Below are 22236 nucleotides of genomic sequence, written 5' to 3'. Positions count from 1 at the left end.
GATCTAAGCATTTTGAAAACGTCTTTTTGGTGTCATGATGAGTTTGATGAAACAGTCAAACTAACCCAACTATTCTTATTAATGTTTTCTGTTTTTCAATTAAATGAGGATGGGTAGAAAACAAAAGAGAAATAACTGACTATTCTTACCAATGGCACACCAAGTGGGTAGATACATTTTAGTTTATTTAAAATTTTTTGAACTGGGTACACAAAAACGCAAACGTTTATTATATACAAGTCTTTATTTTTTATAAATAACTTATTCAGATGCCAGATGAATAAAACCTACACAAATATATAACCTAAAGTCTTATTATAAAATACATAAAAAAATCACAAACATATTGTTTTATCCAAGTGGCATAAATTCTATAAATAAAAAAATAGCGTTAGTTAAACTAATTTATTATTTTACACAACTAAAACTGTACATACACACACGCTTATGTCTTTCTTGCGTTCAAATCTGGCGATAAAGAGCTGTACTTTTCGTTTGGCAATTCGATATAAATCGGTCGATTGTTGGCAGATATGAATCGGTTATCCTGCTCAACAACTTTTTGAGCATTGACGTTGTTCATCTGTAATAAAATAAATTGGCGTATTTATTAAACAAATAATATACACTTGTATATAAGTACAGATATACATTAAGAAATAAAACGATTATTAAAAAGTTTCATTGTACTAATTTAAAAATAGAGTAGTAGTTGCGGCTGGTTAAATATAAAAAAACTGCATTCTACTTTTAGTCTAGCAAATACAGGGTGTTCTAAAAAACGTAGCGCAAATGAAACGTCATAAGAATCACCGACCTACCTTTCTTCTGTACAAAATGACCAACAGCGTGAGGATACAAATAACAAAAGTCGAGGCTGCTGCGATGACGATCAAAGCTGTGTGGTATGGGGCTACTACTGAGACGGGAGATTGTGAAACGATTTCCCTCTGTTCCAAAGCTATGATTTTGTCCACCTGCATCGGATCTTGCGAAAATAACTTATGAATTACCCTGGAGCGGGTAATGTCAGCTGTAAGGCCTGGCAGTCGCTGTTGCATAACCTGAAAAAATGTAGTTGTTTTGAAGATGAACAGCTTATTACAATAAATTTCGCAGTATATGATAAAAGTCAATGTTTTCTTTAAAAGTTTGACTCTCTCATGTAGGCTGATTATCTCAATATCCTTATATCTAGTAAAAAACATAATTTATAGTGCTCCAATGACTTATTAATATAAGCCGTAACATCGGCGTTCGCGCTGTAGGTATCTACATTTTGTATATGGTCTGTGCTGTACATGCAGGTCAACAGGAATAAGTTTGCGGGTCAGTTGGAGAACGCCACAAAGAGGCATTTGCAAGCAATTTTCCAACGGATACTTGACATAGTCATGCAGCTTTAGTATAAATCTTTTCCAAGAAGAAATCATACAGGGTGCCCATAAGCACATGATCTGGGTCCTTATGTCATGCCGCGCCGCTTGAATGGCGAAAATGATCTCAATTTTTTGAATAATACTTTTCCGGTTCTAATGGAAGATGTCTCTCTCGATCTTCGTGCTCAGATGTGGTTCATGCACGATGCTACTCCTCCGCACTTTAGTGCAGATGTAACTGCACATTTAAATAATACTTTTTCACATAAGTGAATCGGAAGAAGACATGTTCTTGTCGAATGGCCCCCCAGTTCCCCGACTTAATGGCATTAATTTTTTTTCTATGGGGAGCCTTAAAGAATAGTTTATGCCACTCCTGTGGAATCCCAGGAAGAATAATTACATAGGATTCAAAACGAGATGGACGTAATACGGAATGGTCCAGAAATGTTGAGTAGGGTTCAATTCAATTTCAATTGAAAGATCCACGAAAATGGCTGACATATCGAACATGTTTTGTAATTCCATCATCATCTACCGTATCTATGTAACTATCATCCAGTTTCAATAAAGAGAATTATGTCTTTCCTATGTACATCTTTAGATTTTATGCGCGTTAACAAAAAATAAATCTAATGAAATAAAATGATATTCAATCCGTCGCGTCGCGACAGATTTTAAAATTGTAACCATTTTACTTTCAATATTGATGTCCTAGGTAAAAGAATTGGCATAATTATTAGAGAAAGCCGTTTCTTGTAAAAGGGCAGATACGATACGATTACTGCGATACGTCTAAAATATTGTTGTCGCAACGAAACGGAAAACATTTTTTTGTGTAAAAACTATGAATGCTACAAAATTTTACCAAGAGCATGAAAATCTCGAAAAATGACTGATGCATCAATAAAAAAATGAATTGATTCTAGCGACCAAATAAAAAGTTCTGGTAATTTTTGTATCAAGACACTCATGAATTTACCACTTGCCCAAGGCGGATGGAAGCGGTTGCTTCATCAAAACATGAAACTTAGGAACAAGTCCACAGCAAGTTTCATTAAAATCCATAGTAATATTCTCCAGATATTACAAAAAACATAATTTTTTTCAAGAACTTTGACAATCAATAGCGGAGGAGCCAGACATCTTTTCTTAATGGAAGTTAAGTCAGATCGTCTTATTTTGAGCCAAAGAATGTCGCAGTACCTTTTTAATCATGTGCTTATGGGACACCCTGTATAATCATTACCTAGCGTACTTACGTATATTTATTTTGTGTGTGATCAGTTACCTACAAATTGTCAAACTGTAAGCAAATCATCTCTTTACGAAATTGAAGAAAATTAATAATAAATTAAGTTTACGTAATGAAATAAAAAGAAGTGAAAAAGATCTAGTCTGAAAACGCCCAACAAAAATCAAATAATCAGTACAAATAACTTGTTTGGATGACATCGACAAAGGGGTTGTTGGTCGGAAAGAATTGTAACCACTCTAAAGTGCACCCGTCGATGTGTCGCAGACAACAAGCATGAAGGATCTGGTGAGGGAATGGAAGTTCTAAAACGAACGGGATTCCACTAGACCAAGACAAAGAAAAATAGACAGATTTTGATGGAAAGTCAGATGTTCAACAACAACAACAATAACAACAACAACAACGTTTTAAGAAGCTCCAAACGATATTGTGAGGAAAATCAATCTCAAAAGACAAAGACACCAGAAATGAAAGAGGCTTAGTACCCAACGCTTACCTCACGTTTAAATTGAAAAGACTGGATGTTATCACAAAGACATAAAAATGGTTGGAATAAAAATTGATCTTAATTTATCATCTAGGATCATATGAGAAATATCCATATGAGTTCAAGGAAGGAAGTAAAGAAGGAATGGTTATCCCGAGGAAATGTTGTTTTTGCTGAATATATGTTTATAGCCAAATTATACGCTTCAATAAAACTTTATAAAGCAACGTTTCATTTTTCAAATGCGTTTTCACTTCTGCGTTTGCACATTCAGTTCTGTGCCTCACTTGCAAAATTCCTGTTGGCGTCTTGATATACATTTACCAAAAGCTTACCATTTGCTCCAGTTTATAAGCAACATCCACTTTGTTGCTTCCAATTAGTGAAAAGCGGATATACAAAGCACTCGGCATAATCTCAGTCTTGAGACCATCGCTGTTTATGTTACCATTCAAGTTCTTGATTATTTTTGTAATCTGATTCACCACTGGTTGAGCGTTGATGTCGTCAAATTCTCCACGAAAGCCAAGGGTTACTTCCGCTTTCTCAACAGGAGTTGTAGCTGAAACAATGACTTTATTAAATAGATGAAAAACTGTAAAGTTTTTCCATGTTTTAGTAATGAATTATTTAGGTACCCTTTCATAGCTGAAATATTTTGATTTATCATGGATTTATTTTTGAATTTTTAAGAATTGTTTTGAACTGATTGTTGATGAAGTCTGCAGAGTGCTCTGAATTGCACACGCTAAATTTTGCCTGGTGTTACCAATTGTTGAAATGAGAATTAAGTTTCCATAAATATGAATCGAGAAATACTTAGTATCCGAGATAAGAGTTCAAGCATAAAAAAATTGTCGGAGTATATTTGGAGAAAAGAATTTAATATCTTACAGCATATTTGTTCCCCTCTCATAAACGTATTTGTATTTGGCAACTGGTTTCCAGCCTCATCCACACACCAGCAAGTCTCCTCTTCACACTGAATCGGCAAAAATTTCCCCTCGGCATCACAATGGCCTCCCAACGCTTCGCATCTACTTGCAGGAGATATTTCCCAATCCATCAGGGTACCATCTTTAGCGTTCAGATCTTTAGGTTCCTCTTCATCGTCGAGAGTTCCAATTTGCATCATCAGTTCTTCTAAAACTAAAATTCCAATTTCATTCAATATTATTATGAAAACAGCGAAGGTACTCTAGACAAGTTTTGCTCCAGTTTCGTTTTCCTTACCCAAATCTGCGTCGCTTATGGTGTCCGACCTGTCGCTGGCTCTGTTCCTCGCCTGTCTAAAATTGCATTGCGGTTCGGCACCTCTGGTAAGCGTGCCCTTGAGTGGTTCCCCCTGGGGGCTTACACACCAGCAAACACCAACGTGTTCGAGACATTGCACAGCCTGCCAGGCTCCTGTGGTTGGTTCGCAGCGGGGTGTGAAGGTTGGCTTCTTGTATCGCTCGGCAGCTCTCTGGTTCTTCTCTCGAAGTCGTTCGCACTGGCTTAGAACTATAATGACTTTCATTAGTGAAAAATTTGCTTATAAAAGACAGCTCATGTTCAAGTCATATCATTTATAAAAAATGTCAAAATAGAGAGGTCCCAAAACTGAACCATGTGGAACATCAGAGACTATAATAAATGTATTGTAAGTGTAATGTGTGTTTTGGACATCTTTAGTATCTATTAAAATCATGAAAAAGGTGTATTTAGATTTTATATTAAGGCGCAAGACATTTATTCCTTCGTACCTGGACATACAGTGTTGCACATGCTTTCAGTGTGGAAATTATTATGATTTCCCTGACATCCTTTGAAGATGAACGGTTCACATTTATTAGTTCGAGAATTGAAGTAATATCTTGTAAGATTTCTCGAAATTTCATCTCCTACACAACGTCCTTTATCGAGAGGTTCAAAACAAACATCACCTGGAAGAAAGTTTAACGTTTTATATACTTTATAAGGACATTGGAATGTTATAGAATGTTCCCTGAAGATTTTTCACTTTCAGTTTTTCATATACATTATTTATCATATAAACAAAACACACCTGTTTGTACTACCTTATAAGTACACAGTAGTGAGTATGAAAAAATTGGAGAGAAAAAGAAGACATATTCAAATAATATAAAGATAATCTCTATAGTAAGTATTATGAGTTACATCAACGTATACCAAAGAGGATGTAAAATAAATTTTTTCTTCAAGCGTATAATAATACTTATATTATATAGTGCAACACCTCCTTTAGAAGCAGCCTATTGTTTAACTAGTACAAATATTTTTCATTTTTTAACTAGTAAAAAAATGTAACAATGTGTAGGTAAGTATCCTAGCAACGAATTAAAGATTCAAGAAGCTTTGACGTTTCATTGTTGAAATTTGACGTCGCGTCGGGTCGTTTTTAAAATGTCTGAAGAAATGCAGTGCACACCACCAGAGTTACTGGAAATTGCAAATACATCAGTGGCAACACTTATACCAACAAAGTCGAGAAAAATTTATGAAAATGCTTATGATAAATTCATAAATTGGGCAAAAGAAAATAATGCACATATTTATTCAGAAAATGTGATGATAGCATATTTTACAAGATTATCCAGAACACTGAAAAGTTCAACTTTATGGGCGCAATATTCAATGGTAAAATCTAAATTAAACATAGAACACAATGTAAATATTGAGAAATATTCAAAATTAATTACATTTTTGAAACGACAAGGTGAAAATTATAAGCCAAAAAAGTCGAAAGCTTTGTCTAAAAAAGAATTTGACGAATTCCTGAATAAAGCACCTGATGATAAATATTTAGCAACCAAGGTATGCACTTCTTAAATTATAGGGAGATATATATGTAACCTTTTTATATTTGTAATAAAAAATTTTGTTATAATTTGTAAACTTCAAGTTATTTTATAGTATCCATTACGAGAATAATAAACAATTTTCGGAAATAAAGATAGCGCATTGGAAGAATGTTGTAAATATAGATGTCTTAAAATTACGTCATGTTTTAGAATTTCCTTGCATTTTCCAACTTTTTTTATTGTTACAAAATTAATAATTCTATATTTTTTAGGTTGCACTAATATTTGGAGTCACAGGAGCTTGTAGATGCGATGAACTCATTCAAGTAAAAGTTAATGATGTAAAAGATTTGGGAAATATAATATTAGTAAATATTCCCAATACAAAAACTAAAAAACATCGTTCATTTACCATAATTGGAGAGTTTTATTTAAATTTATACAGAAAATATGCTACTCTTCGGCCAAAAGACATAACTTTTGATAGATTTTTTATTAAATATCAAAATGGCATCAAAATCAAATCAAAATGGTATCAAAACTGAGAACCTTATTACAAGTAACGTATTCAACGACAGAACTGTAAACTTTGAAAAAAAGACAGCCAGCAGCGCTTTAAATATCAACAACTGTACCATACAAAATTGCACATTTAATATTCATGTTAATAAATACAGTTTGATGATAGACATGTAGATAATTTAGATGTTTATTCGTTTAATTCAAATTAAAGAAAAATAATTGTTACATTTGTTTTTTTTATTCATGAATAAAGTGGTTAAAACTGTCATGTTTAATTAATCAATAAAATGTATAAAATGTATAAAATAAATAGTATTACCTACCTACTGATTTTATTTTGTGCTGAGATTGAACATCGCGTTATCCGCTATAAATTTTCAAAATTAGTAATTTTTTATATTCACGCTTGAAGAAAAAATAGTATATGTCACTCGGAGTGGAAGGCTCATTATGTGTTTTGCCCAATTTTGCTCAACTTTTGGGCTCAACACAATGATCGCCTTCTACTCCTAGTAACATAAAATACTATTTCTGATGTATTTTAACTGAGAATTGTAAGATTATTAAAGAAAATAATTCTTTGACTTTGATGTTGTTCCTTATTCAGTTTTAACTGAGCAAGTACATTTTTAAGAATTAATTATAGATCCAAGTATATATTATTGCAGTTTCTTCTAAGAATACTCACGTGGTTTGGGGCAGCACACCGCATACTCCCCCACAGGACTAAGTTGACACTTATGGGACGATGGGCAACTTTCGAATTCCGGACCGCAAGTCACCAGTTCGTCGCTACTTCCTAGTTTGAGAGGCTCTCCGTTTTGGCAAGGGTTCTCTTTCTTAGGCAAACACATCGGCACGGATGGACAAGGCCAATCCACGCATTCGACAGACACCAACCGACACGTTTCTCCTTCGCCTCGACAGGATATTTGGGAGCAGGGATCGAGACAGGTGCACGTGCGACAACCATTCTCGCTGAGTTGGAAACCGTGTTCGCAGTCTTTGGCACATTTGGCCAAGGAGCATTCGTTTGATTTTGGTGGAGGGTCGCAAGACAGGTCTTTGGTGTTGTTGGTGCGCGTTTGGGAGATTTCGAAGCCGCGGAAGTCGACACACCAGCATTCTCTGGTTCCGGGATTGCATTGTTTGGGGTCGTAGCTGCCGTCGTCTTTGCATTTTGGAATGTAGACTTTGCCGGCTGGTATGCCGGATTCGTGAGCTTGATGCTGAGCCAGCGTCCTTTGATGCTGGCAACCTGAAATAAAATGATAATTAATGACACAAAACTTTAAATATTTTTTATTTTCAGCATATAAGTGTGTAGTGTTGGAGACTTACCGGTTAGAAGTAATGGTTCAATGCATTGGGTTCCACAACCATTAGAGCAACACCTTAAGGTACCATTACAAGCCATATCGGAATTACATTCAAAGTCGCAAGATGTCGTGGTGGCTGGTACTAAGTAAGGACACTGTCCGACTTTCTTTGGTAAACCTGAAAGTAATTAAAAATTTTCTAATACATATGCTGTAAAAGTGATTTCTGTAATTCTGGAATACAATGCTGTCAATGGAAATTATGTTGAAACGCGTATGACGTTAGAAGAAATTTCCAGGGTTGATTAATCTTGTCCAAATAAACAAAAACACCGCAAGTAATTCATAAAATGTTTCCTAAGGCTTTATACTCATCAACATATTCTTTAAAGGTGGCACGAGTTTTATATTGACCTCGAAATTGATACAGTGCAATTTCCTTATAGTAGCTACCTTTCTTAATTCTAAAGCGGGTTCCTTGATTAGATTAAAGTTGACACAAAAAGATGAACTGAACTGGTAATTGGTGATCTTCACAGACTCCTTATGAAGGCAGCACGAAGATGACTTTTGACAATGTTTTTTCTATGTGACTATTTAAAATCTCCAGCAGGATTGTAAGTAAATAAAAATATTTACTCTATTCTAGTACTTATTTAATATTTAATATATACTAGTAAATACAACAATAATGTATGTATGTTAACTAGTAATCTTTAGTATTAGTACAGGGAACGAAGAGAAAAATAGCGTAAAACCTCTGAATACTTTCGGATAGATCCGATTTTTATGAAAATTTGGAATTAAGCTTATTTCACCCTTAATCATAAAAATATAAAATTAATAGTTCCTTTGAACATAAAATATTTTTAAAGAGCATATACAGGGTGTCTCATAATTAGCTGCCAGCTGGTCAATTTCATAGTAATTTAAACATAATTATCAAGGTATTCTTATATCAAAGTATTGTCAACCCGATTGCCAATTTAATAGTTCTAGTTCTGACCAAAGTGGGATTAATTCAAGAGCGATTTTCTCAGAAACCGTTAAAGATAACGATTTGAAACAAGAGTACCTTTTTAACGTAAAACAGTTCGGGAAAACGGAATTTGCTGTCCAATTTGTTAAAAAGTCAAAGATGAAAAAGTTACACACGCAAAGTACCAAGGGCCCCCCCGTACCCACCCCAATGGACCTTGTGGAAATAAATGGATTAGTCCATCAAATTGCTCATCAAAATTTAGCTGTGTATACCAAATTTCATTCATTTATCACAACGCGATTGAGAGATATTGCAAAAAAATTATTTCCATTCCTCCCTCTTCAATGGGTTCCTGTGTCCTTAGGAAGCATTTCCGAACCCATGTTCATATGAACTTTTTTACTTAGTTTTGATCATAGAATCGGCCTGTTCAGGGTTGGCAGCTAATTATGAGACACCCTGTATTATAAATAGAAATCTATTCAATAGTTTATGGTATTATAAATAATTTATTACAATATTTCAACCCTTAAAAAACTACTAATAACAAAATATTTAAAAAATAGTTTTTTTAACAGTTTGAAATGTTTTGATAGTACAAACAGGACAAATTAATTTTTTTTACCTGTTTATAATATACAATTTACAATTTATCGCATTGTTTTAACCCACCCCCAATGACAAAATATGTAAAAAAAAGTTTTTAAATTATTTAATATGAATTTTAATGCCCTTCTATAGTGTTTATCGGATCACTGGGTTTCTTAAAAATACCCTTCATTATGCAAATAAAAACTATTTTACACATTTAAAGTTGATAAGAAGGATTATTAAAATATTAAAGGGAAAACGTATTCTATGTATTCTATGTATACAGAATGCTCCAACGTTGTAGATAACCAAAATATTGATATGATCCGAAAATTGAAGCAGTAAGGTACCGTTGGTTTTTTAACGCTAACTTTCTTAATTTTAAAGCTATTAAGACAATCCAAAAACAATTTTACGGAAAATTTCGACAGCTGTAAAACTGAATATTTTTTAACTCATTACTTTTGAGATTTTTGAGGTTAAAGGGTTTGAAAAGCATGACCTTCGCCCTCAACTGCAAACTTCCAGCAGCGACATTTCTGTTAATTTTTATCCTACGCAAATAAAAAAAAACCAAAATATTCTGTGAAAAAAATCTAAACTTTTGTACTCTTGAATATTTTTCGACATTTTTTGATTTAGGTAGATATGAGCAATCAATAACCAAAAATGTGTATCAAAAGTGGTATTGATTACCTATTTAGAAAAAAAAAACATTATCAACACATCATTTTCAAGTTGCTATATCTTCGTAAGAAATCACAATTGACCCATTTCAACTTTCTATGTTAATGTTGACCAAGAAACACCCTGCAGAAGTTTGGCAGTCGAAAGAAGGGACATCTTGGATATGTAATTAAAAAAAAATTAAGTGGCGTCGAAATTAGGAAGGATCTGATTAGGACGGTTCCAAAAAAATAAAACAAGTTTTTTGGTGCCGCAAGAGAAATCTCTTACAAACTTTTTCTGCCTCTGTTTTGTTTATCATGATCATCATATACGTAAAAGTTAGTGCTTCTGTTTTAATATCTTAACTACGTAATCATGGAAAAGTCACATCTACATTTTACATAATTCGTTTTTGTCTATAGAAATCTTCTAATCTCTTCTAATTCTGATGCTGTTACTTTGTTAAAAATTTACATGATGAAATTATAAGGTTCAAAGCTGGAAACCTATATCCTCAATTGATCAAAAATAGTGTTCCACAATTAATCTTTAGAATATGGTAAAAAAATTGCTTGTTATTTGTCTCTTTTTATGAGAGGAATCAGTCTAGACATTTTGTAGCAATGTTGAAGTTACACTGCAGATTTGGAAACTAAAGGAAACTGAAAGGAGACAGGAAATTGCCTGTATACTTCCGTGAAAGTTGCCAGTGGTTCAACAATTTCCAGACTGGTTTCCATCGAGTTAAACTTCCCAGAGATATATTGCTCTCTTCTTCAGGAGTACTTCTCTTTGCATATTGGTCCATCTCCAGTTATTGGTCTCTTCATATCAATACTGTTCCGGAAACTTCCATTTCAAGTTTCAAAGTTTCTTCTGAAGAAGAGATCAATATGTCTCTCAGAACATGAAGAAGTTTAAATGAATGATATTACATTCTGTGCGAAGATTGGACAACTTCAACTGCAAATAAGAGCTATGGTACTTACAAGATGGCACTGGTGGACAATAATGATCCTTGCAACTAACTTCGACTAGCTGGCACTGTTCGTCCTCCATGCAGTTCACACCTGAGCAAGGATCTCTGCATTGGCACAAGGGACAGCCCGTGTCTTCAGAAAGGATAAAGCCGTATTCGCATCCCATCCTGCAAGTGATGTCCAAGCAGCCCATGGTTTCTCTCAGTTCCTCGCAGTCTTTGGTGGCATTGCCAGCACTCCTTGTTCTTGGAATCTCTGTTCCAAAGTTATCCACGCACCAGCACTCGTCGTCGGAACACTGAGTCGCGAGGTAGTTCCCTTCGGAGTCGCAGTTCGGCATTGGAAGGGCAAGGGTCATGCCGTCCCTTGTGCCTTCCATGTTCTCGGAAAATTCGTGGAGGTATTCGCACACTGAAAAAAAAAAAAAAACAAAATTAGATTAGTAGCAATTTTAGATGTTTTTAATCCAGTTAAAACCTGGATCATTTATTTTATAAGAAATATACAATCCTGAGTTAAAAAATTTAATACTGAAGAAGGTGTAATCTGTTAAAAACGTGATGAAATGTCAATATTTAAATTTTTAACACTTTGTATCTAGAACATTTAACTTACTAGATTGTGGCCTCATTTCGGTTTGACTGTAGTCCTCAGACGACTCAGCCGTCATTTCTTCCTCAGAGCTAGGACAACAAACGGCCTGCGTGGAACCGGCTACGGCGGTACATTCGTAGGCTGCCGGACAGACGGTACCATCTTCAGAGCGAAGAGCACAAGCCACCGGGGCTCCACTGAGATCGTCAGTTAAGGGCGTGCCGGTATCGCAGGGGTTGGCGTAAACGGCCTTTGGTCGACCTGTGTAGGAAAATATTCGTTAAGTTTTCATCTTTTTTGAATCTTTGATCCTTTTTTCTCGCTCTCAACTCAAAAATACAGGGTGATTCAAAATTCATTACAAAGAATTCAGGGGCGTATTTTTGAAGTCAAAATAAGACTTTCTTTCCTATAAATGTGGATCCACAAATGCTTAGTTTTCGATATACAGGATATTAAAGTTTTTTATTTTTTTAGGAATAATTTCTAAACAAATTTGAATGTTGGCATAAAACTTGGGGTACGAGGTTTTTTTAGGATGTTAAATTTAAATATGTCATTGGTTTTAACTCTGCTTGTAGAGGGCGTCGCCTATAATTGAATTGAACTAAATTGGCCCTAACTTTTTTATACCCTGTACATTGACGTTTCGTGTTAGTGCGTTTATTCCTCTATCAATTTTAAGCAAAAGAGGCATACTTGGTCGAAATCTCTCAGGCTAACAATTTCCGACACATTAGCTGATGAAGAGTTAAATGCGCACCATACTTTTAAATTTTATTAACTATTTACCGTGAAAATTTTGAAAATTTATTAACCATCTAATCAGTAATGCAATGATCTTGAATTTTAGCACTTTACTTTTTTTTGATACAACTAACCATTTTCGAAAAAATCACTTCTGACTAGGGACAATAGTACCGTTTAGTTTGACCTCAAAAATACGCCCCTAAATTCTTTGTACTGAATTATGAATCACCCTGTATACAACTTATCCAAAAAACCTTGGAGATATATTCTTCATTAAAAATTGAATCGATATCACCAAAAAAGTTATAAAATATTTACAGATCTCAAGAGAAGATTGTTTGAAGTTGAATTAATAAGCAATATTTAATTTAATTTGACAAATTTTTATTTATTCCGTAATCACCATCCAAATTGTCAAATCGAATAAATGGTTTTCAGTATCTCGAAATTTCGTATGTATTAACTAATTAATTTAGATTTACTATTTATTGCCTGTGCTGAGAAGTTTCTGATTCTGATCAAAATTCTAAAATGGATCATGTTAAAATAGTGATACCACTGAAGAAGCAGACACTGAAAAATGGCGAAACGTTTGGAATCCTAAGATCCAATAAGAACCGAAATGAACATCAGTATGGACATGGAGGTACTAATAGCTGGTCCACGCCCACAGACCCTAGCCCGAGAACAGCAAGGGCAAGTCAAAGATTCCTGGCTAAGGCTAAGGAAGTGAAAAGTAATTCTGTAACTGGCAGCGATCAGATTCACAGGCCATGGCATAACAACCAAAAAACCATCGTACTTTAAATATGTAAAGATGTTTTGTTTCTGTATGGGATATGTGCAATGTAGTTATAAGTATGAGAAATAATAACTCTTGTAAAAAATGCCAAAATTGAATCATTTTTTTTAAATGTACGAGTAATTACAATGACTTAGGACTTAATATATGGTTTTAATTGACGCAGTTGCCTAATATTAGTAACTTGTGAAGTAATTTGTCATAGTAATCTTACATATGCAACCTAATGGTCTTTACTTCAAAGTCACAGTGTAGAAATTAAGAAATTATATTATTTTGAATAGCTAGCGCGTTATAATTTAGATTTACCTATATAAAAAAGTAAATATATTATTGGTTATATTTATTTCTTCAAGCAAGGCATTCTCTAAAATTCGAAATTATACAGGGTGTTTTACCAGCTCTATGACTAACTGTGGCATATGGTAACCGGGTTAATTTCAAACATTTTTTCTTATATGAACATAGATCTGATTCGTTTTTGTTTAAAAGTTACAAGCATTTTAAAAAATATAATTTCATATTTCAAAGTAGCCTGATAAATAAAAATGATGGTTGCTATAACAATAATTATTATTTGTGATTAAACATGAGTTTATTATGTACAGGCAGAAAATTATTGTTGAAAATGCTACCCCAAACGTCAACCATCTATCAAAGCTTGTCATAGAGCTTAAAGAACACCCTGTATAAACGACCTCATCATCGGAAGGTTTGTTCTTATTGCCGTATACTTTTTCTGACTGTTTCGCAAATTTTGAGCTGAGAAAACTTACACACTGGCAAAGACGGGCACAAGAAGTCAGTGCACGACGACTCCTTGACGTTAACACACTCTTCATCCTCGGGACACATGTACCCATCGCACGGATCGTCACATTTGCACGTGTGACATCCATCATCGTCCAGTTTAAACCCGTATTCGCAAATTTGCGCGCATTCCATTTGTTCACATTCTTCGCCGTGTTTGTTCAGACTTCGGCCGACGGATTCAGGGCGGGCTGAAAATTTTCCTCAGTCAGTTTCTTAAGAGGAAACTATCTGAAAATATTTACCGTCTACCGCAGAACAGTTCACGTTTTCCGCTGGTCCCATGGAACCCTTCAGTTTCCTCCCCAATCTGTCCACACACCAACAGACTAGGCCGTTCCGACTGCACTGTTTGGGTTCGAATTGGCCGTCATTCGAACACATGGGGATGTACCCCCTTCCAACCCTCTCGTTGACTGCTAGGATTTCGGTGAGGGCGCGTTGGTGCCAGCATTCTGAAAAATAATTTTACTGTTAACAATTCTATGAATGGGGATTTATTTGATGAAATAGCCGATTCAGAATGTATAGGGTCGTTACAAACTAACGGCATGTAGAATGCATTAAAATGCATTTTTAATAATCAAAATCGTTGAAACTGAGGTGCACAGAATTAATGCCAACTAAAATTGTTAAAACTTATTAAGAACTTCTGGAATCGTCCCCGACTTACATACTGAATAAAAACGGTAAATAGTTGAGTTGTGGTCGTAAATGGCATGTATTTCACTTTTTTTTATCGTTTTTTATCTTAGTTAACAGAAAAATGGCTAGTTCAATTCAGTTTTCATTACGGAAATCTGCGTCTTATTGTGAAAATTATTGAAAATTGTTAGTGAACAATTGATTAAGAGATGTCATTTATTTTTTTGGATTCATACTTTTAACTGTTTTTTTTTTTTTTTTTTTGTAAAAGTTCAGTGTACGAAATGCTAAGAAACATTCTTAAATGGTGCTTTATATACCAAAATATGTTTCTAAAAAATATTTCAGCCAAAATAGTTTATTTATTTATTCTCCTCGATTTATTTACTCTTCTAATATCCTCTTCAATTTTTTAAACACGTGTATTTTGATGGAGTGCGTTCTAAACAGATCAATTTTAGATATAGGTGCCTACAATATTGCTGTCAACAAAAAATTATATGGTGTACCCCTTCTGATCATTCTCGTTTTGAAAGAATAAAATTAGAAGTTATTCTTGGTGGCGAATACACATAAATTTTTGAAGATTATAACAATACTAAATATTAATATAAAAAACAATAAAATATATAAAAAAAAATTAAAAGAGAAAAAGTGAAATAAGACAAAATTAATAAAGAAAACCTGAAAATATATAAAAATGTTTCCATTGATATTAAAGACCAATATAAATGGAAAAAAGAAACTATTGATGTCGCTTTTCCAGAGCCATCAGGACTAAAAATGTGAGCAATTGGAAGAAAAGTAAAAAATTGTAAAAGGACTTTTTTCCGTTTCGAAGCAAAAGGTTGCAGTAGAAATAAACTTGAAAAAGTTTGAAATAGAAACAATTGAATAAATATTTTTTGACATATTTTGCTAAAATAAACCTCAAAATAACATGTTTTAATTAAATTTGTATATTTAGGATCGCGATGCTTTGAAATCTCAAATTAGTAGAGTTCAAGCGCAAATTAACAAAAGTTATTTTATTCGAAACGACAAAAAGAAACAATATCATCATTTTTCATGAACAAACAAAGAAAAGGAACAAAATTTTCCGTATTTTTCCGACGCCAAATTTTTCCAGAAAAGTTGGGTTTTTAGTTAAAACACATACGAAAGAAAGAATAGAAAAACCATGGATTTTATGAATGCAAAATTCATCAATTTTTTTAGATACAAACCTATCAATATTGTTGTGTAACGAATTCATCATTCTCTGTCGAGTTCAATATAATGTATCATGACTATTTTAATAATGTTTCTAACAGAAAAAATCATCAATAGCTTTATTTTTTTTCAAGTATGTTAGTTTTCAATTTTCTTCACAATTCTGTACGCGAGAACATTTATAAATTAACAAAAAAATGAAACAATAACAAAACAATAACTTATAGATTATAGAAGATAAGGTAGATAATAATAGAAGTTACAAACTTTGTAAGAGCAACTGTCAAGTTTTTTCAACGACTATTATAAACTTTTACGTTAGAGTAAGTTATGTTTTGTAGTTTTTCAAAAATTTTAAATACTAAGATATTTTCGACTTCCTTCTGGAAAATTATTATTCAATAAATTATGCAAGTTTATTTATATTTAACCATTTATCTCTCACAAAGCGATGATGTAAATGTCAGAGGCAATCCTAAGGGTAATGATGCAAATGTCTCAATGTAACAAAATAAACAAAAGCCATTAAGATTTTAAATTAATTGTTTAGGAAAAAATGATAAAAAACGCATTAACACTTTTAAAGTATAATATTTACGAAACTATTTATTTTCAGTAGATAATTTAGTGCTCCGTTATTTTATTTGATAGGTCTAAAGTCTCTAAAGGAAAGGTAAGAAGAACGAATCTTATACCATCGCAATATTTCATAAGTGTAATATATCAAACAAAGACTTTGCAGAGTAATAACAAATTAATAATCTCCATTTTTGAATACATCTCATTTATTACAGTTGATTGACTCATCAAACAACAGTCAATGTCCTATGGAAAAATCTGGTTAAAAGATGAATAACAGATGTTAGGTACCATTACAGTCTGATTTAGGTACTGGTAACAATTTGAAAATCATGTTTAAAAATTTGTAAATACACACAAAATAAAAATAATATTAACAGTTAACTGGATCTTACTTCCCAAAAAATTGACATGTTTATTATTCAGACTTCTCTATAAAATATGTGCTTGCATATTTATTTGATTTACGAAAAATTCTTTCGAAACATGTATTTTGATATTTAAGATATATAAAGGACCCAGATAATACAAGGAAAAGTGATTAAATAAGAGGAATTGTTTAGTGGCGGTAGTTGAACACTTTCTGAACTGTTTGCCACGTCATCGGTTTAGACTTTTTACCGTTTCGAGATACATATTAATTACTTAAGGCCCCCATATTATGTCATGCCACCTGAGTATTTTCAAAGACGCCGGAGTAAAACGAATAAACAGGTGCAAAAAACGATCAAACCTTCAAGGTTTTAGGTACTGAAATCTACGAAAATACTAACTTTTTATATATAACTCCACATGTAAATATTCTTATAACATTTACTTGCTTAGTCCTACATATAAAATTGTTTACTTTTATTTATAAGTACGTGAAAATAATTCTTAAAATGTGGGTTTAGTTATTATTTTATTTGGGTAAATTTAAATGGTAACAATGAATAAACAAAACATCAAGGATTTTATTTTTGTGCTTCCTTTTGTTCTACACGTTTTACTTTTCAAGATTTCAGTACCTAAAAATGCCAGAGATTTAACCATTTCTCGGCCAGGGATATGGCCACCTTAAGCTCGTGATGTGGTCGAAAATCCAAGTTAATTCAAAAAGAGAGTTGTTGTGAAACAAGAACTACCATACATTAAAGACGCTTAAGCCCTTTGAAATTTGAGGTGTTGGGACTGCCTGAACGCTGTTCTTGTGTTTGGACGTTTAGAAGAATATTGTGTAATTGTCAGAAGTTTACAAATGATGAGACCATTAAGGCGATACAAAACTGGTTAAAAGCTGCTCCAAAAAACTTTCTTCAATAGAGCTTGTGGACAATTAGACCAAATGTATGATGAAGTAAGAGGATTAATAAAAAAATCAGATGCTAATAGTTTTTAAAAGGACTTTTGTATGTAAATCAATTTTTATTATTCAATGACTTTTTTTTGCAATGAAATTTACTGGTATCTACATCATTAAAAATAATCAAGAATTTCTTCAAGAGATTTAGATGATTTGAAAACTTATTCTCAAAATGAAGAGACTAGAAATTGATTCTATAAGGTTCCTTCGTCATCAAAACAAAGGAAACCTTTCGCGATCAACAATCGCAATTACATAGACGATAAATATGATTGGCGAGCCACATCACATCGCGTGTCGCAAATAACAAAGCCTACATCGTCATTCAAGACGTGTTCTCAAACTGATATGGCATATCTGTGTGCAATCGACTCCTTTATTTGTATTACATAAGTCCGTGCGAGAACTGCAAATGTCAGGAATCCTTCGAGGCGATTAATTTACCTGTCACATTCTTGGGATGAATGCACGATGAGCCGCACTTCTCCGTCCGGCAGCACTTCTGCACCGAGGGGCACTCCAAGTCGTGAGTGCACATGGCACCGCAATCGGCGCCCCCCTCGGCCTCCACGGGGCAGGTGCCCGTTTTTTGGATCTTCAGGGAGGCCGGGCAGCAGACGCCGTAGTCGTTTCCTACCAAAAAAAAAAAAAAATAATAATAAATAGTGGCAAGAACATAATGTATGGTGTGTCAAGCATATCTGGCGTTAAGTATGGGTGAGATATAACATGCAGTGTGTCATATCTTAATTGTCAATGTGATTCAATACCTACTGGATATTGGGGGTGTAATTAAATGCTGGACGGAGCTGTAGTTCGTAGAGTAGTTGTTTCCCACAATATCTTTAGTTATTGGGTGTTAAGATTAAAAAATATGTTATGTCTCTATTATCTTTTTTACAGCGAAACCAAGCTGAAGGATCAAGGAGAGAATTTACTTTGTATTAAAAAATTGGACAAATATAGGTGAGGATGGAGAAACTGTTAAGACAAGTGGTATTCTTATACCTGTGTCTAGATTTGTTGATTGCACCAGTGATTTTTAAGATAAATTCAAGGTAACTTACACAGGAAGAAGAATTTTACATCTATCGAAAGAAACTTCTACAGGTGAATTTTATTTTCAGCTTACTAGCATATTAAAGAGACATAAAAAGAACCTAGTAGACAGTCTGACCACCGAGAAAGCATTATGTACAGAAGAGGATGTCCAAAATAAGCAGAAAGAGAAATGCTCTTGGAAAAACAACCCAAGCAGATAAGTCCGGACAAGCTTCACATCACCAGTAACTTTAGCTTCTATATAATTAAAGAATAATTCTAAGGAGTATTTCAAAGGAGGAAATCATTAATGATCTTGAAACCTAGTGTCGGTGTCTCACCTAAGAAGTGGAGGAAGAAGTAAGTGTTGAAGAAGCGCATGTAAGAACTGTCATACCTCCAAAATCGAATCTGATGTTCAGACCATAAAAGAACTGTTGCAAAATGAAGAAATTATTATATTGCTGATAGACAAAAGAAAATTAGTCGTTATTTTGCCACAATAAAGTATTTTTGTGAAGGTAGATAACCTACTATGGAAATCAGTGTATAAGATAAAAAGAAATTGAACAGGATGTGTTTCCGGGGGTCGAACCTTTAATATTTTCAAGAAATATAATTTTAAGTGATACAAAACACAACTTTGTTGCGTTCCAAAGGTCCAAAAACCATATTAGAAGTTCGATCAATAGTGAATGTCATACATAACACATGTCCACAAAATGAAATTGAGACTTATCTTCTTGTCTTAAACCAGTTGACGTCTATTTTCTTGAGGTCGCTGATCACGATCCCAGTATTCGTATAACCCCAGCACGTCTGGATCAAGGTTAAATGAAGGTCAAATTCCGTTTTTCCAATGATATAACTTTTTTGATCCCGCAATCCGAAACAAGGAGAAATTACGTGTTGACCTGTTAGTAAAAGTGACCTATGGAGACCATTTAAAGGTCAAACCCAATTTTTGAATCTCCCTACTGAAATTTCGGCTATGAAATAAGACGTCAGATGTATGACCTTTATGGAAGTTGTGGAGAATCATGGGAACCATAAACTGATGAATTTTGATTTGAAAACAGTTATATAATTCAAAAAACGAAATTTGGCCTTCATTTGACCTTGATCCAGACGCGCTGGGGTCACGTAAACGTCGGATTAGCGACTCAATAAACGTGAAGGTTAACTGGTCCGAGATCCGACTTCTCATTTCGTAGCGGAAATTCCAGCCGGTAGGTTCAAATCTCAGATTCGATCTCTAATGACCTCCAAATGACTTCCAAAGGTCACTTTCACCAACGGGTCAACACGTATTTGGACGCAAAATTTCCTGCTCTTTCGGAATCCGGGGTCAAAAAAGTTATATCATTCAAAAAACGAAATTTGACTTTCATTTGACCTTGATCCAGACCCCGGGACTGTGAACAGCGGCCTCAAAAACGTAGAAGTCAACTGGTCTGAGGGAAGGTAAGTCTCAATTTCAATATGTGGCCCTGTGAATTAAAGACCCAGTAGCCCAATGAATCCAGGATGCAGTTGATATCCTAATGAGTTTTGACATGATACCATTTAAAAGAGTACTGATTGGTTTTAGGAGAACTTTTTGTGGGAGGCTTACTAAAGAAGACAAGAGTGAGAATTTAGTACACTTGGCAGGGGTATGAACTAGGACCTTCTCGCAGGTCAATCTTAGGAACAAACTGAAGGAGCAACTATGCGTTCATTCTCATTCTTAACCCTGGCAAATATCAACTTGGTACCTTTCGAGAAGAAGAAAACGCTGAAATTAGCAACTCTAAAACCAAAATGTCATCAAGGAGATAAGAAAATGGTACTCTGTACCATTCCTAGAAGTTCCCGTCCCCACACGGATATGTACATATGAAGGTCACAGACACAGAATGTTATCATCATCATCCAGCGCAGGAACAAGGTATCACCAACCACCTAAAGCGCTGTAAAAGCCTATAAGCCAAATCAGTTGGTTTTCTTATTAAAGAAATTTCACGTCACGGATCAATACAATAAGTGCAAGTATATATCTAAGTTAACAATGGAAAATAAAGTCTGTTTGCGCAATGTAAAAAATAGTGCATAACGTAATGTATAAATTAAAAAGTAAATGTTGTTTTGGATATTGACTTTGAAATACGTTGACAATATTTCCCAGATTCAGTAAATTGTTGCATATTAAGAATGTACTTCAATTAAATAGGTGCAAAACTACATACAGGGTGTTTCTAAAATAGGGTTCCAAACTTCTGCTGCGTTTATAACTCATTAAAATAAGCCAAAAAGTTCCTATTAGCATGTGCCCTAAAACGCATCCTTAGGAAGTTATATGCCCTTAAAAGGGCTCAAACAAAACTGTTTTTTTCTGTTATTGACAAAACGGTCGCAAATAAATAAAAAAAAAAATTATGGGTCTTACATAAATTTTTACGTTAAATAACATGGGCTACTCCGTTTTTCGACATGTAAATCATATGCGTCCCATTTAGGTTGAAAAGGGGGTTTTCGGCCCGTAATTTTTTTTATTTAAATTTTTTTACAATTTTCTCTACAGATTTATAAAATCATAACAATTTTACCTAAAAAACAAAATTATCTTTGTCCAAATCGATATTTCCAATGGTTTTCGAGTAAATTGAGTTTGAAAATTTTAATCCCATTATTTTCTATTTCACATTTAGCTATTGTCTGCAGTAGTAATTAGTTCTTTAATTAGTAAGTGTAACTCTAAATTTAAATAATCTTAGTTTATATCCTAGATTATTTATTAAATTATCGGATCCTTCATAACTGCAATTTATTAGAAAAAACAAGTTTTGTTTGAGCCCTTTTAAGGGCATATAACTTCCTAAGGGTGCGTTTTAGGGCACATGTTAATAGGAACCTTTTTGGCTTATTTTAATGAGTTATAAACGCAGCAGAAGTTTGGAACCCTATTTTAGAAACACCCTGTATACATCTAGTAATAAGTATCTTGATTTTTACCTTTCTGAACCAGACATTGGTAGAGGGGTGGGCACTGAGGTTTTCCTGGATCATTGCCGCACAAAAAGGGACGAACAGTGTCACTTATACGGAGTGGGTCTCCAACAGGACAAATGTTGTCTAAGCTTCGACCACGTTTACCTGAAATAGAAGATAAAGTTCGTATTTTATTCAAGGGCATCGTTGTTTTTCTTAAATTAAAGAAAATTTGTGATAATTAGTATTTAGTAACATGAAAAGACTTCTTTAACTAGCTACGGCAATTTTCTCTTAAAATTTGCTTCGGTGTTCTTCGAGATATGAAAAAAAAACGAATGTAGGAACGTGAGGAAAAAGTTGTAAGAAACTTTTCAAAATTCCTATTGTCTGTGGCTAACACGATTTTTTACGGGAACAGCTTGTATATTTTTGCATATTTTCTTATTATTATAGCGATATAAGGGATATGTGATTTATCTTTAATGATAAGGAGATGT

At 33.8% G+C, this 22236-nt stretch overlaps 1 protein-coding gene across 1 annotated transcript in view; it reads right to left on the bottom strand.

Moving 5' to 3' along the window:
* Positions 1–256: 256 nt before the first annotated feature.
* LOC108913899 (balbiani ring protein 3-like) overlaps positions 257–22236 on the bottom strand; it is a 67638-nt gene continuing 45658 nt past the window's right edge. Inside the window, exons 6-19 of the mRNA XM_018719553.2 lie at positions 21761–21901; positions 18170–18358; positions 14193–14402; positions 13914–14138; positions 11607–11846; positions 11001–11402; positions 7792–7947; positions 7139–7708; positions 4870–5049; positions 4358–4627; positions 4019–4273; positions 3460–3686; positions 822–1064; positions 257–583 (exon numbers count right to left, since the gene is read on the bottom strand). Coding sequence (XP_018575069.1) covers positions 446–583; positions 822–1064; positions 3460–3686; positions 4019–4273; positions 4358–4627; positions 4870–5049; positions 7139–7708; positions 7792–7947; positions 11001–11402; positions 11607–11846; positions 13914–14138; positions 14193–14402; positions 18170–18358; positions 21761–21901 — 3446 coding nt within the window. The 3' untranslated portion in view covers positions 257–445. The remainder of the gene's footprint in view (positions 584–821; positions 1065–3459; positions 3687–4018; positions 4274–4357; positions 4628–4869; positions 5050–7138; positions 7709–7791; positions 7948–11000; positions 11403–11606; positions 11847–13913; positions 14139–14192; positions 14403–18169; positions 18359–21760; positions 21902–22236) is intronic.

The sequence above is a fragment of the Anoplophora glabripennis genome, unplaced genomic scaffold (assembly GCF_000390285.2).
Source record: "Anoplophora glabripennis isolate ALB-LARVAE unplaced genomic scaffold, Agla_2.0 scaffold775, whole genome shotgun sequence".
Lineage (NCBI taxonomy): Eukaryota > Metazoa > Arthropoda > Insecta > Coleoptera > Cerambycidae > Anoplophora > Anoplophora glabripennis.
Note: the sequence above shows the minus strand (reverse complement) of the source record. Positions and strands in the feature narration are given on the sequence as shown.